General features: G+C 47.0%; 1 protein-coding gene across 1 annotated transcript; it reads left to right on the forward strand.

Annotated features, from left to right (window-relative positions):
* The first annotated feature begins 383 nt into the window (after positions 1 to 383).
* Positions 384 to 5,011, forward strand: C3H1orf115 (chromosome 3 C1orf115 homolog). Its single transcript, XM_075749310.1, has 2 exons — positions 384 to 797; positions 3,462 to 5,011. Exons 1-2 carry the CDS (start codon positions 498 to 500, stop codon positions 3,579 to 3,581), a joined length of 420 nt encoding a protein of 139 aa, XP_075605425.1. The 5' UTR covers positions 384 to 497; the 3' UTR covers positions 3,582 to 5,011.
* The last annotated feature ends 7,246 nt before the right edge of the window (positions 5,012 to 12,257 follow it).

Below are 12,257 nucleotides of genomic sequence, written 5' to 3' on the forward strand. Positions count from 1 at the left end.
ATCTCACAGAGGAATTACCAGGAAGTTTGGGGTGGTTTTTTTCGGACGGGAAAACAGCGTGATCTCCCGAACCCGCTGCTGGCGTGGAGCGGTGCGAGGGAAGGAGCCATTCCAGTGTTTCTCCAGTGGTCGCGGCGTAGGAGGCTACCGCTAGCGACAGGGTGGGCTTCCCTCCTCCGGAGCTGACGGGGGGCGAGACCCGGGCTTCCCTCAGCAACTCCCCGCTTCCCCAGCAAGGCGAGACACGGTTTTCCGCTCCAGAGCCGCGGCAGGGCCGGGGGTGGCGGAATCGGTGCCCGACGCCGCGGCTCTGCCACCTCTCGCCCCGGGCCGGCTTCCACGGGCACGGCCCGCACGGCGGCGGGGGCCGGGGCGCCTCTTCCCGCCACCGTCCCGCCCCGGGGAGGGGGCAGCCGCCGCCTCCGGCCACACCTGTGGCGCAGCGGCGGAGGAAGCGGCCGGAGGTCCGCGCAGACGGCTCGGCGCCCGGCGGCACCATGACGGTGGGTGCGCGGCTGGGCGTCAAGGCGAGGGGCAGGTACTCCCGCCGCGGGCCCGGCGACGACCAGGTCTCCATCCTGCCCGGCGAGGAGGAGGCGGAGGAAGCGGCGGCGGCGGCGGCGGCGGCTGGGGGCAGCGCCGGGGCCCCGCGGGCGGCGGCGCTGGAGGAGGAGGAGGAGGGCGCTGCCTCCAGGAAGGTGCGCTTCGCCCTCCTGCCCGACTCCTACGAGCCGCTGCGCCCGCCGCGGGCCGGCAGCAAGCGGCCCTACGGGAAACGGCTGAAGAAGTACGGCAAGGTGAGGGCAGAGCGCTCCCGGACCGGCCGCCGACGCCGTTGCCCGGGGCAGCCGGAGCGGGGAGGGTGGGCGGGTAGCGGGGTCCGGGTAGCGAGTTTTCCGAGGGGCTCTCGAAGTCCCGCTTGTCCCTCAGGCAGTTCGGGCGTCGGTGCGTGGCTCCGAGGCGGGGGTCAGGCCGCTGGCTTGCCCCTGCTCCTGCCGGGGAGGAGCCGGTCCTGCCGGGGAAGGCACGACGCGGACCCCTCGCCTGGATGAAAGAGTAGAAAATCTGCTGTTTCGGAGTGAAAACGACACTAAGCTGATCCATGTGACGGGTACTTTGCCTTTCTTTGTTCGGCATTTCCCTCGGCGTCATTGTTTTGACACCATTCCTTAAAAGTTCCAGTTAATTGGCCTGCCTTTCTCTTTCTTCTACTGAAGTGACCGAAAGAAAGGGCAGTAACATCCCTCCAGGACGCTCATTTTCCAGTTTACCTTCTAGTGTTCCCGGAAAAAATCACTGCCGTGAGTTAAAAGAAAAATGCAACGTGTTCTTCATTGTATAACTACTATTTTGGAGCGAAATTGTTCTTCTGCTTTCCTGTGTGGAAAGTCACAAGTCCTGCAGTCCAGTGGTTTATTTGGATGTTTGGGGTTTTTTATCCCTGGAGGGTGGGTGGTGCCTTTGATTACAAAAGTCCTATTTGGAAGAATTCAATTATTTTTCTGGTGTTCATGGCACTTAAACACAGCTCAGCTATGTCTTGGATATTTGTAGCAAAAAGCAGTTTCTTTGTTAGCAGGAAAAAACCTGTCTGGTGTCGGGAATCTTCTCCTACTGGAGAGATTACGGACGGCAGTACGAGACATGCCTTTCTACTGCGTTCTTTAAAAAAATGATGATTTTGGTAAAGATATGCTTGCTATGTCTGACATGCAGAAAATGCCGGTTAGCTTGGCAAACTTACTTGCTTTTAAAATTCACAAGAACTTACAGCTGACAGCATAGTCGTGAGCCTCTTCACAAATACTACTGCTACCTAAAGAGACGAATCGACTATTCCGTTCTTCCGGGATGGATTTGATACTTCAAGTTTCCAACGCTGGGATTTCCGACCACCTGTAGTATGAAGCAGTCTCAAGTCCAAAGAGCTTCCAGCGTAGGCTTGATTTATACAGAGCAGTTTTGTGAGCATGGTTACATCGCAGCAGTTCATAAATTCGCTGATGTGCTATTGCTGTAGGTGCTGTTGGTATAAGGGCGCTTATACTAGCGTTTCAAGCAGCAGGTAGTCCTTGGACACTGGATGTTCCCTTTTGTGTCGGTCAGACAACACCCCCACGGGGAAGGTTTGCCAGCTTAGCTTTGACAGTAAAGAGCAACTCGTGAAAGCACTGGTGAGGTCCGGGTAGGTAAGTTGTATGGATACATTGCAGGGAGGAGGAATGAAGTCACCAGTGTGACATAGTAGGACGAGGGCAGATGTGGGAAGGGAAAGCCCTGCGCCACCTCTATCCTCAGGCTCTGCCCCTGGGCTCCAGCTGCCTTTTTATTTTGCCATCCTAACTCCCTTCAAGTAAGTTTCCATGGGAGTAAATACAGCAAAATTCAGCTATGTAGTGGCATCGTGACAGCTGAAGGTTTTCACGTGCCCGTACCACTGTAATCCAGCTTTAAGAAATCCTAGGAATATCATAGATATTGACTGCATTTCACAGATTTAAAAGTATATCCTCTGTTTCAGTGTTTTTCACTGGAAACAGGAGATGATTTTGATCTAGTCCCAAGCCACCATAAAGTGTTACTAACAGTTACTTCTCGTATTCCTCCCAAACTGACCACATGACGTTAATTCCCCGGCCATGACCAGCCATGTGAGCAAAAACTAGCAAGAGTGAAATTAAAATTAGTTTACGGTTTTTAGTTTAAATTATCTGTAGCAAGTTATCTCTAATGCAGTACACAGATGAGTTCTTGAATGTTTACAGATGTGAAAGTGGGTCAAAACAGTCTTATTTTGTCCAAAAAAATCTTGTTTTGACAAAAAGCAATGAAATTTCCATGGAAGTATTCTCAGTGATTTATTGCCTTCTTGTTCAGCTCTAGTTTTAACAGCTTATGTGCTTTTAAGAGTTAATAATATACTTAGAACGTGTGTGCGGGGTAAACACGTACCTCTACAAACTAGGTACGAATTTAAACTAATTTTATTCTTGAACAGAAGCCCATGTAAAAGCCTGGCTTCCTGCGGAGGCTGCATCCGTTCGCTTTAACCATGCTCTGTGTGTGTGTATTTGCTATATAAAAATAGATGGTAAAATGTTGTTCCATGCTCAAGCCCTCATTAGCTGTGGGAGAAGTTAATTTTCTGGGTTGGAGACATTGGCTGTCGGAACGATTTTATGTGAAGGTATTTTCTATCACCTCTCTTCTTTTTTTTTCTTTTTTTCTTTTTTTCTTTTTTCTTTTTTTTTTTTTATTTTTTTTTTTTTTTTTTTTTTTTTTTTTTTTCTTTTTTCTTTTTTTTTCTTTTTTATTTTTTTTTCTTTTTTCTTTTTTTTCTTTTTTCTTTTTTTTTCTTTTTTCTTTTTTTTTCTTTTTTCTTTTTTTTTTTTTCTTTTTTTTTCTTTTTTCTTTTTTTTCTTTTTTTTTTTTAAATCCCCTTCTCCCGTCTCTCTCCACAGAACGTCGGCAAAGCTCTGCAGAAGGGATGCCGCTACTTGGTGGTTGGCCTGCAAGGATTAGCAACGGCTTATTCTGCTCCCTTTGGAGTGGCAGCTCAGGTGGCATCCTTCATCCGCTAGCGCAGCTCCGTGCACCCCACCGGGGAGGATGTGAGGCCATTGCTGCTTTCTTGGAATTAAATCTGAGACCTGCATCTGAGAAACCTCTCGGACAAACAATCCCAGCCCCGAGCACCTCCGCCAGCCCCTTCCTCTGGACTGAGTGCTCTACTCTGCAAAAACTTCCAGCGCTTTATGAAATCAGATCGGGTCAAAGAAATGCAAGGATGGGGAAATAATTGAGCTGAAGTTTGCTCTTGGACGTGAGTTGGTTTTCTAGAGCTTTGTGCTATGTGTGGAAGGGAGCCAAGGACAGATGGAAAAGCAAGTAGATGAGGGAGAGAGAAATGAAGGAAAATAGGGGGGGGGATGTGGAGTTCTGGGTCTGGCTAGTGAGAGGAATTGTCAAAGCAGTGGAGGAAACAGATAACAAGGGATCAGGAAAAGGTAGTATTTGGTTTTCTGATGTCTTTTTTTTTTTTTTTCCTGAGAGGGTTAAGATTGTGAGCATACTTAAAAATATATTTGGATATAAATGGACTATGATCTGAGACACAGAGAGCTTTGCTGCATCACGTCTGTTCATTTCAAACACTGGAAATAATGAGCCTTTAAATCTTAAGACTGATGTAAAAATCCAGAAAGAAAATGAGGTGTGTTTGTCTTCTGATTTTGGGGCATTAAAGGGTCACTGTGATTAATACTTTAAACTTTTCCTCTGCTGCTGTCAAACCTGCATACGTTTTTGTTTTTTTTTTTTTTTTAACTGAAAATGAAGTTTATATCTGACATACCTGACTCTAGAAGCTGGGGCTGTAAGAACACCCAGTTCTGTGGTAGTCAGCGGAGAAGAAAATGGATTACCAGCTGCATCTGAGAAAAACTACATACAGCATTTCGTATAAAAATGTACAACTGTTTTGTGTAAGAATGGAGCCAAATAACCTGCCAGCTCCATCTTCATTTCCGTAGGTGGAAGTTGTAGCTAGAGAATGTCAACATCAGATGGCTCAGCTCGGTGGTGCGGATGGAGGACCTTCTATGTCACACCTCCAGGGATATAAATCTTGTATTGATGACACAGGAACAAGGGGGTTTATGGGCCTTCAAAATTCTGTAGGTTTTGGTTGTGTTGGGTTTTTTTTTTTCTGTTAGTCTTTTGTGGTAGTAGTAAATGATTTCCTTGCGGGCACTTTCTCTGTATTATAGCTCCTCCTAGTTTTGATAGTGTTTTTGTAACCAAGGAGTTGACTTACCTGGGAAAAAAACACTGTTAATTTGCTTTTTCTTTTTTTTTTTTTTTTCCTTTTTTGAGTGAATGGGTTCACACGTCTTAGCGAACCACACTGTATTTCTTTTAAATGTAGCAAATGAAACAAAGGTGGGTGTTTGTTTTTTGTTTTTAATGCTCATTTCTATCTGGACTGTAAATGAAAGTAATGCGATCCACATCTTGTGTTTCCCTACACGCATAAGTAAGCGCAGAAAGAAGGTGTTTCTCAGCGGTGGCCCGAGCAGCGAGGGGAAGCTGCAGTGTAAACTTCCCCGTGTTGTTCTGGCTGTGGCCTCAGCCCTCGCCTAGAAGGACGCACGCGGTTGTAGCCCCGACCGTATGGCAATGCTCAGGAAGGGCAAGGTGCGGAGATGAGGCTGTAGAGGATCTAAGGCGGCACGAGCTGGGGTAGGAAGAGCCACAAAGGGATTTTGCTCATTGATTTCGTGCCTTTAGTTGTTTCTCTTGAGCTTCCCTGTGGGGCCATCCTGTCTGTCCAATCTGCCCCACCAGGGTGCCAGAGGGTGTTGATAACTGCTGTGTCTTCTGCAGTGCCAACAGAGCTGTCCTAAAGCCCGCGTGCCACACCAGCCTGCATATTTTGGGATTAACTTCAAATTTTGTTCCACCACTCTATATTTTATAGCATGAGTCATTAACAGTTTTTTTAAAGTTACTATCGCAATGTAGGGGGGAATTGTGTCTCCATTTTTCTATGTGAAATGAGTGTCCATCTATTTGTCCGTGTGTCCCCTGAATAGCAAGACTGCTCCCTCATTGCAACACCCGTGGTCCAACCCATTCAGTGCAGGGACTTTCAGCAGAGGTAAACATGAACTTTAGCTTGTGGAACCACTCAGCATAATGGTTACCACAGACTTCTGCCTGCTGACCTCAGGTCTCTGTTCGCCTGGTGCAACTTTAAGGGAATAACCTGATTGCTCTCCGTACCGAACTGGAATGATATGTAAATGCTGTCTCTGTGTGACCCTGAGAAAAGAAAAGCTTGATGTATATGGGCGAGTCAGCTTCTGCTGAACGGTGTTTCTAAAGTATAGACCCCCCCCCCCAAAAAAAAAAGAAAGAGAAAGTAAGCAAGCAAGCTATGCTGTTCTTGTAGAACAGCTGGTGATTCATGCCAGACTATTTTCCTTCCTCACTGAACTGATAGTTCTCAACCAAGGCTACCAATTAGTGCTGCTTATCAGTACTCCTTGAGCAGTAATTGACTTCTCAGCTGGTGGAGCCATTGTGCAAGGCCAAGCCTTGGCCTCAGGGTTTGCTACTCTCACCAGCCCAGCTGACACGGCAGCACCTAGAAAATCTGAATCTGGGGGGTGAAGTTCATTTTTCAGCAGGGTGGATGGCAGAGGGCTGTAGTTCCTGTCAATCACAGCAGCGTCCCTGCTGTGCCAGATCTGGCTTAGCTACGATGCAAACAGGTGGGACAGAGCAGATCCTGCAGCGCTGATGCGAAACGTCGTCTCGGTGCTGTGAGAGACAAGAGGAAATATTCCCCGACTCACTCGGCGTCGCGTGGCAGGTCATCCCGCTCAGCGGACGAGAAATGGCAACCTCCGTCTGAAGCAGAGCCATTGTGCTGGAAGTCTGCAAGTGACTCAGAAGAGAGCGAGACGTCGGTGACGGTGAGGAGGCTGGGCTCCCCGGTGCAGGCTTGACGGCATGTCAAGCCAGGAGGGCAGTCTGGCATGAACACTCGGCTTCTGCACAGGCTTTATGTGCTCTTGGCAAGGCTGGCCTTGGAGGAGCCACCCCAGCAGGGAGAGCTTTCAACCCACACCTGCAAGCAGGCTCTTTTATTAAAATGGGCTTGTCTGCAGCTTGCTTCCAGGTTCCTTTTAGGAATAAAATGGACATTTGACCCTCTTGTTGACAAATGTGGTGAATATTGGTGCTGGATGAAACGCATTCCTCCCTTCAGGCACTTGATTGGCACCTTTACCATCCCTTCACCACGCAGGTTTTTGTTTTTGGTGGTGTGCTACTGTGCTATCTGGTTCCCTTCAGATTTCTACCCACCTCTCACATTGTTTTATGACAAAGAGCAGGATAAGTAAGTTCAGGAAGCTGAATACATGCAAGAATGGTGAGAAGTAGTCAACTCATCCAAGCTTCTCTCAGAAATGAACAGCCTGGCAAGTCACTTTTCCATTAAATGCCTGGCTATTCCTTGTGCCTGCTCAATGAGTCACAGAGCAGAATAAAGCTTATTTCTGCTGGTTTTGCCAGAACATTTAATTACTGCTCTGGCTTACCGTAAGCTCTGAGGAAGTGGCAGAGGACTCACAGCTATTGTCCTTTGTCCTGCAACGTTAGCAGCAAGGAAGCACTCTGGCACAGCTTGCTTTTGAAGTGGTATAACTGAGTAGAGCCATACCACGTCACTTCAGTGCTTCCAGGGCTTTGCCAGTCCCAGGCCAAGTGTCACTTCAGGGATGAGTGACCCTTCTGCCCTCTGCCTGTCTGTAAGACTGGCAAGGGGGCAGGTTTTGTCTTGGGGTGCTATAAAACCAGTTGTCTCTTTTTTTCTGTATGCCGAGTCCCTTGTTAGATAGGCACTGGCCTCTTCTGAGACAAAACTGGCCCTAAAATCTGTACCAAGTTGCTGCAGTTACCTGTACAGTCTGCTTTGGAAATCCTTTTTCTTCAAGGAGCAGTAGAGAATCTAAAGAGCTTGTAGATTAATGAAGATAATTAAAGGGAAGTAATGGAAGCAAATTCTCCTCTTCCTTCTCCTTGTAGGAAAGAGCTATCAGACTGCTAGGCCTGTTTCAGGGTGAAGTCTAGCCTGAGCTCAAAGAGGGTGGTGCTCCTTCCTGAATCCTGCATCACCTACGAGAAGAGAGAGGCTCAGGACTCTAGGCTCCTTTAGCTGGAGGAGGGAAGAAGACCTAGGAGGGACCCGACAGCAGCTTTGTAATACCTAAGAAGGGGTTGTCAACAGGATGGAGTTGGGCTCTTGACTGAGGTCTACAGCCAGACAGCAAGGGGCAATGATCATAAATTGAAACAGGAGTTTCCAGCCAGATATAAGGGGGAAGAAAATCACTAATATGATAATTAAGCATGAGAAGAGGTTGCCTTAGGAGACTGGGTAGTCTCTGTCCCTGGAGGCTTTCAAGGCACGACTGTACAAAGTGCAGAGCAACCCAGTCTGAATTCCATGTTGACCCTACTGTGAGCAGGAGGCTGGAGGAGAGACCTCCTGGGGTCCTTCCAGCCTGGGTGACTCTCCGAGGCTACGAGTGGGATCCTGCTATGATGAGCAGAAAGCTTGTCTTTATCTACTGTATGGAGATGTAAAAGACAGATATCCTCACCCTTCCAAAAAGCACAGACGCGAAGAGTAAACCTTTGCTTCTGACAAGGAGCGACTTGCGAAGGCGGCAGTGCAAACTGCCTGAAGAGCAGTTTGGCCCCCAGCAAAGCTTCCATTGCATTGCACGATGCCGGCTGAAAGGCAATTGTCCTTTAGTGCCATCTCCTGGGAAAAAAGCAGATTTCCAGCCTCGTCAGCCTGCCTCGCTGTTCTGTCTCATCTCCTGCAGGGATTGCTGCCCTCCCCTAGGCTGGCCTCCCGGTTTGTCCGGACCCATCTTCAGGATGGTGGGTCCCAGCAGCGTAATGTGTGGCTCGGTGTACTGGTGTTTCCTACCCCGAGCCTCCCGTTTGCAAGTGTTTCAAATGTAAAGGCATAGCAACGTTGTTCTTGTGTTGTTTGTTTTGTTTTGTTTTTTTTTCTTCCTTCAACACCTAAAAATGCATTTCGCTGCCCTGAGGTTCTTGCTGTGCCCTAAAAACATTCATGAAGTATGCTTCACTGGAGGAAAGTGGACCAGCCACGGCCACCTCTTGTTTCTGAATGTTATCCTCCACTGGAGAAATCCCAGCTGCTTAAGACGGGAGGTGTCATTTCAAACGCAGGAGGAATGGAGGACGGCAGACTGGAATGACCCCCGCAGAAGCTGCCTTGCACCCAGCTCCAGCACGCCGTCTGTGCTTGTCTCCTGATGCTTTCTGTTTTCCCCTACTGCTGCTGCCCATAAAGCAATCCTTGCTCCTTCCTTTCCTGGGACACTAAGCTAGCATTGGATTGCTTTTTCAGCTGTGCCCGAATTAGGGTGGGGACTTTCCTGTCCTCGGTGAATCCCATCCTCCCCCTGTGATGCCTGCTAAACCGTAGCTGCAGAAGTGTGTTAGTCCTTGTGCAGCAGAATAAACGCGCTGCTCCCCACTGAAGCCTCTCCTTTGGCCCTTCCCTGCTCTCCCAGATGGCATGCAGCTCTACCCTGACTACTCAAATTCCTAAAGCTGCCTGACTCATAGTATATTCACCTGAAGAATTGCATTTACAGAAAATGTAAATGCATTAGTTAATACTGGGCCGAACATTTGCCTGGAACAGCTATTTCTGTAGTGTCCTGGTGGATTTAGAGAGACTGAAGTTGAACATTTGACTAGATGAAAAAGACAATTTTCAATTCATCTTCCTATATGACTGGACAGTGAACAAAGTAGCCTACCGATATGTCTGGCTGCTATGTATTTATGGATCCTCTGCATAGGAAAAGCCTCACAAAAAAGATCCCTTTCTCTCACTGCTCTGGCTCCATTAAAAGGCATCTATCATTAATGATTCTATTTTTAATTCTATCATCGCCAATTATTCGCCTGAGATTTTACTGAGCTCATTTCTAGCGCATGACTCACTGAACTATGATTTCCTTGAAGACTGAAAGAGGAAACAGCAATGCTTTTATCCTCCCCTCCTCTCTATGAGGGAATCTTTTGAATTTATTGTTTATTCTAAGTTTGGAAGAAGGATATAATTTGTGTGTGTGTGTAATACAATTTTTATCATATCTTGTTGAAATCAGCATGGGATGACTGCATACTCAGTCATGTCATCCCCTCATCCCTGCCTTTTGCTGAATTATCAGAGAGTTGGTGGAAAAATAACTGGGATATCCCAGGTGTGGGCATTTGACCCTATTCCTTCACTGAGACAAGCCCAGCCTACATTTAGCTCCATCCTAACACCCTGCCACCTAATCTAGGCCAGCATTTTGCTGTCTTTATTACTGGGATTTTTTTTTTTTTTTTTTGTAATGTCCATCCAAATTACCCCCTTGGTACAGTATTTTATGCCTTTCCTAACTATAGTACTGTCCACGTAACTAAAGACCTACAAAATCCTCAGTCACTTGTCTTTTTTTTTCAGTGGAAACAAGTAAAATTCTTTGAATCTTTCCTCATCGTGCACCTTTCTTGGACCTCTGATTGAGCCGTTGTTCTAAGACAGAGTCTAAATTTGTCTCTAGAATAACGATCTCCAATTGCCCCCTGAAGGCAGATATGTCATTACTTTCTCCATAAAATCTGTTCCACCTGAAAATTTGTCATGTGGATGCTTCTCAGCTGACACCATGCTTTTCCAAGATAAGGCGGCATCACCCATGTCTATGCCTGAGAGAGCCTAGCCCCAGTTTGCCGTGGGATTGATGCTGCAAATCCTCTATCTGATCAGATGCATTTTACGCAAATTCAGCCTGAGGTAAGGACCTGGTGTAGAGAGTTTCAGCACATCTGTCCTGAAGTCTGATGAAGTGGTAAGCAATTGAAAACACAGTCGTTTCCTTTTAAGTGTGGGTTTACCGTGCCTGCTCTGGCAAATACAGTTCTGTCAGGCAAGAGGCTATGTTTGGATTGTAACAAAAGCAGGACCTACATTTTGTCTGAATGGCTCTATTCACATTGTTTTACAGCAGAAGGAGTTGGTGGCTCCTAGGGAAGCACAAGTCTGCCTGGGATGGAGGGTCACACAGACCTGCCGGTCAAGCTATTTACTGGAGGCTTTTTGAGGGGTGTCCAGAGGTATGGGTGAAGAGAGCTTTTCTCAAAGGCTGCAGGCTTAGACCTGAAACATTAAGCCACAACCATGCTCTCTGCAGCTATTTCTAATTTTACGTTCCTTGTATCACAGCAGGAGAGAAGAGATTATGCAGATACTGCCGCCTTCTGTTACTCCTCTTTAAGCTCCTTCACACTGTAGTCTCCAAGAAGAGTCAGGGCTGGAGGTAATAGCTGCTTTTCAGGGCTGGTCTCAACAAAATCTCCTTAGGCTCCATCCAGGCTTGTAGATTTAGGGAATGAAAGTTTAAGGTCCTTCTTGGATTTAGAAATATTTTCTCTAAATTAATAGGTAGTCATAAGGAAAGGTGAGTTATTTCTGAATTCAGTTAACAAGCCTTAAAACTGGCAGAATCTGGTTTGGTTCACCATTGTGCTGCCCATAATGTGTAACTAGGGAGGAGCTGTAGCTATTCCCAACACTGTCACACTATACAGGTCCATACTTCTCCAAATTCTCATGCTGCTAAAGTATATATACACTCCAGACCTATTTTCTCTGGCACCCAGGAGAAGGGAGCAAGCAGTAAATCGCCCAAAATTTTCTCCCCTTATTCCAAATCCTGTCATTTGGAGGCCTCATAGACTGAAGTTTAGAGGGCAAAAGCTTTCTGCATTTTGTGATTTGCACAGCGGAGAGTACTACTAGTGCTCAAGAACTCACAGGAGATAGTTACTCATTTTTGCCTTAATATCGTGAAAATAACATCAATGTGCGTCAGGAATGCCCATGCTTTTTTAAAAACGTGGTCAGTTTTTCATTTATTGCATTTGATGCATTGCTTTTATTGTTAGATTCTAAAACCAGTTTGTGGTTTTGTGTTTTTATCCCTTTAGTACTTAATTTGTTTCAATTCATGCTTATAAACATGGCTTATCAGACAGTGCTCACTAATTAGATGGTCATTGCAGTTTTGTCGAACATTTGCTAATACATTAGATGCCTGGATCCCCTTACAGTGTTTTTCTGCTCCTGTGGGTGCAGCTGCAGATTAAAGATCTCTGTGTGAATTCAATTAAATTACAAAATATTGATTCCGTGCTAAATGAGAAGATGAACAGTTATCAAAGAGCATGCAAGGGCTCTCAGTCTGCTCAGCAGGGCTGGCTCTCCTCTCGTGTCTGTGGCAGAGTCATAAAAGTCATCACAAGTAATTATTTTTGATTCAGTGGGTCAATGATTTCAAAGTGGTGGGGTAGGTCTGGTCAAACCAGACCAAGCAGTTTAGCACCTGTGATTTACCTGGCTCAGTGTGGGGATCCCAGGGGTATGGAGGATGGGGTGTCTCACCGTGGGTGAGTGGTCACAGCCCACCTGTGCTGCAGCGGGGACGGCGTATGGTGGGTTCAGGCTTATTGCCACAGCTGCCAGGATCCATGGAGCGAGGAAAGCCTGTGTGTGAGGGGATCAGCCCTGCTGGAGGTACCCCTCGAGTATTTCTTGTGTCGATCCCTCTCAAATGTACCAGTTCTGCCCCATTTCAAACTGGCCA

The sequence above is a fragment of the Balearica regulorum genome, chromosome 3 (genome assembly GCF_011004875.1).
Source record: "Balearica regulorum gibbericeps isolate bBalReg1 chromosome 3, bBalReg1.pri, whole genome shotgun sequence".
Classification (NCBI taxonomy): Eukaryota; Metazoa; Chordata; class Aves; order Gruiformes; family Gruidae; genus Balearica; species Balearica regulorum.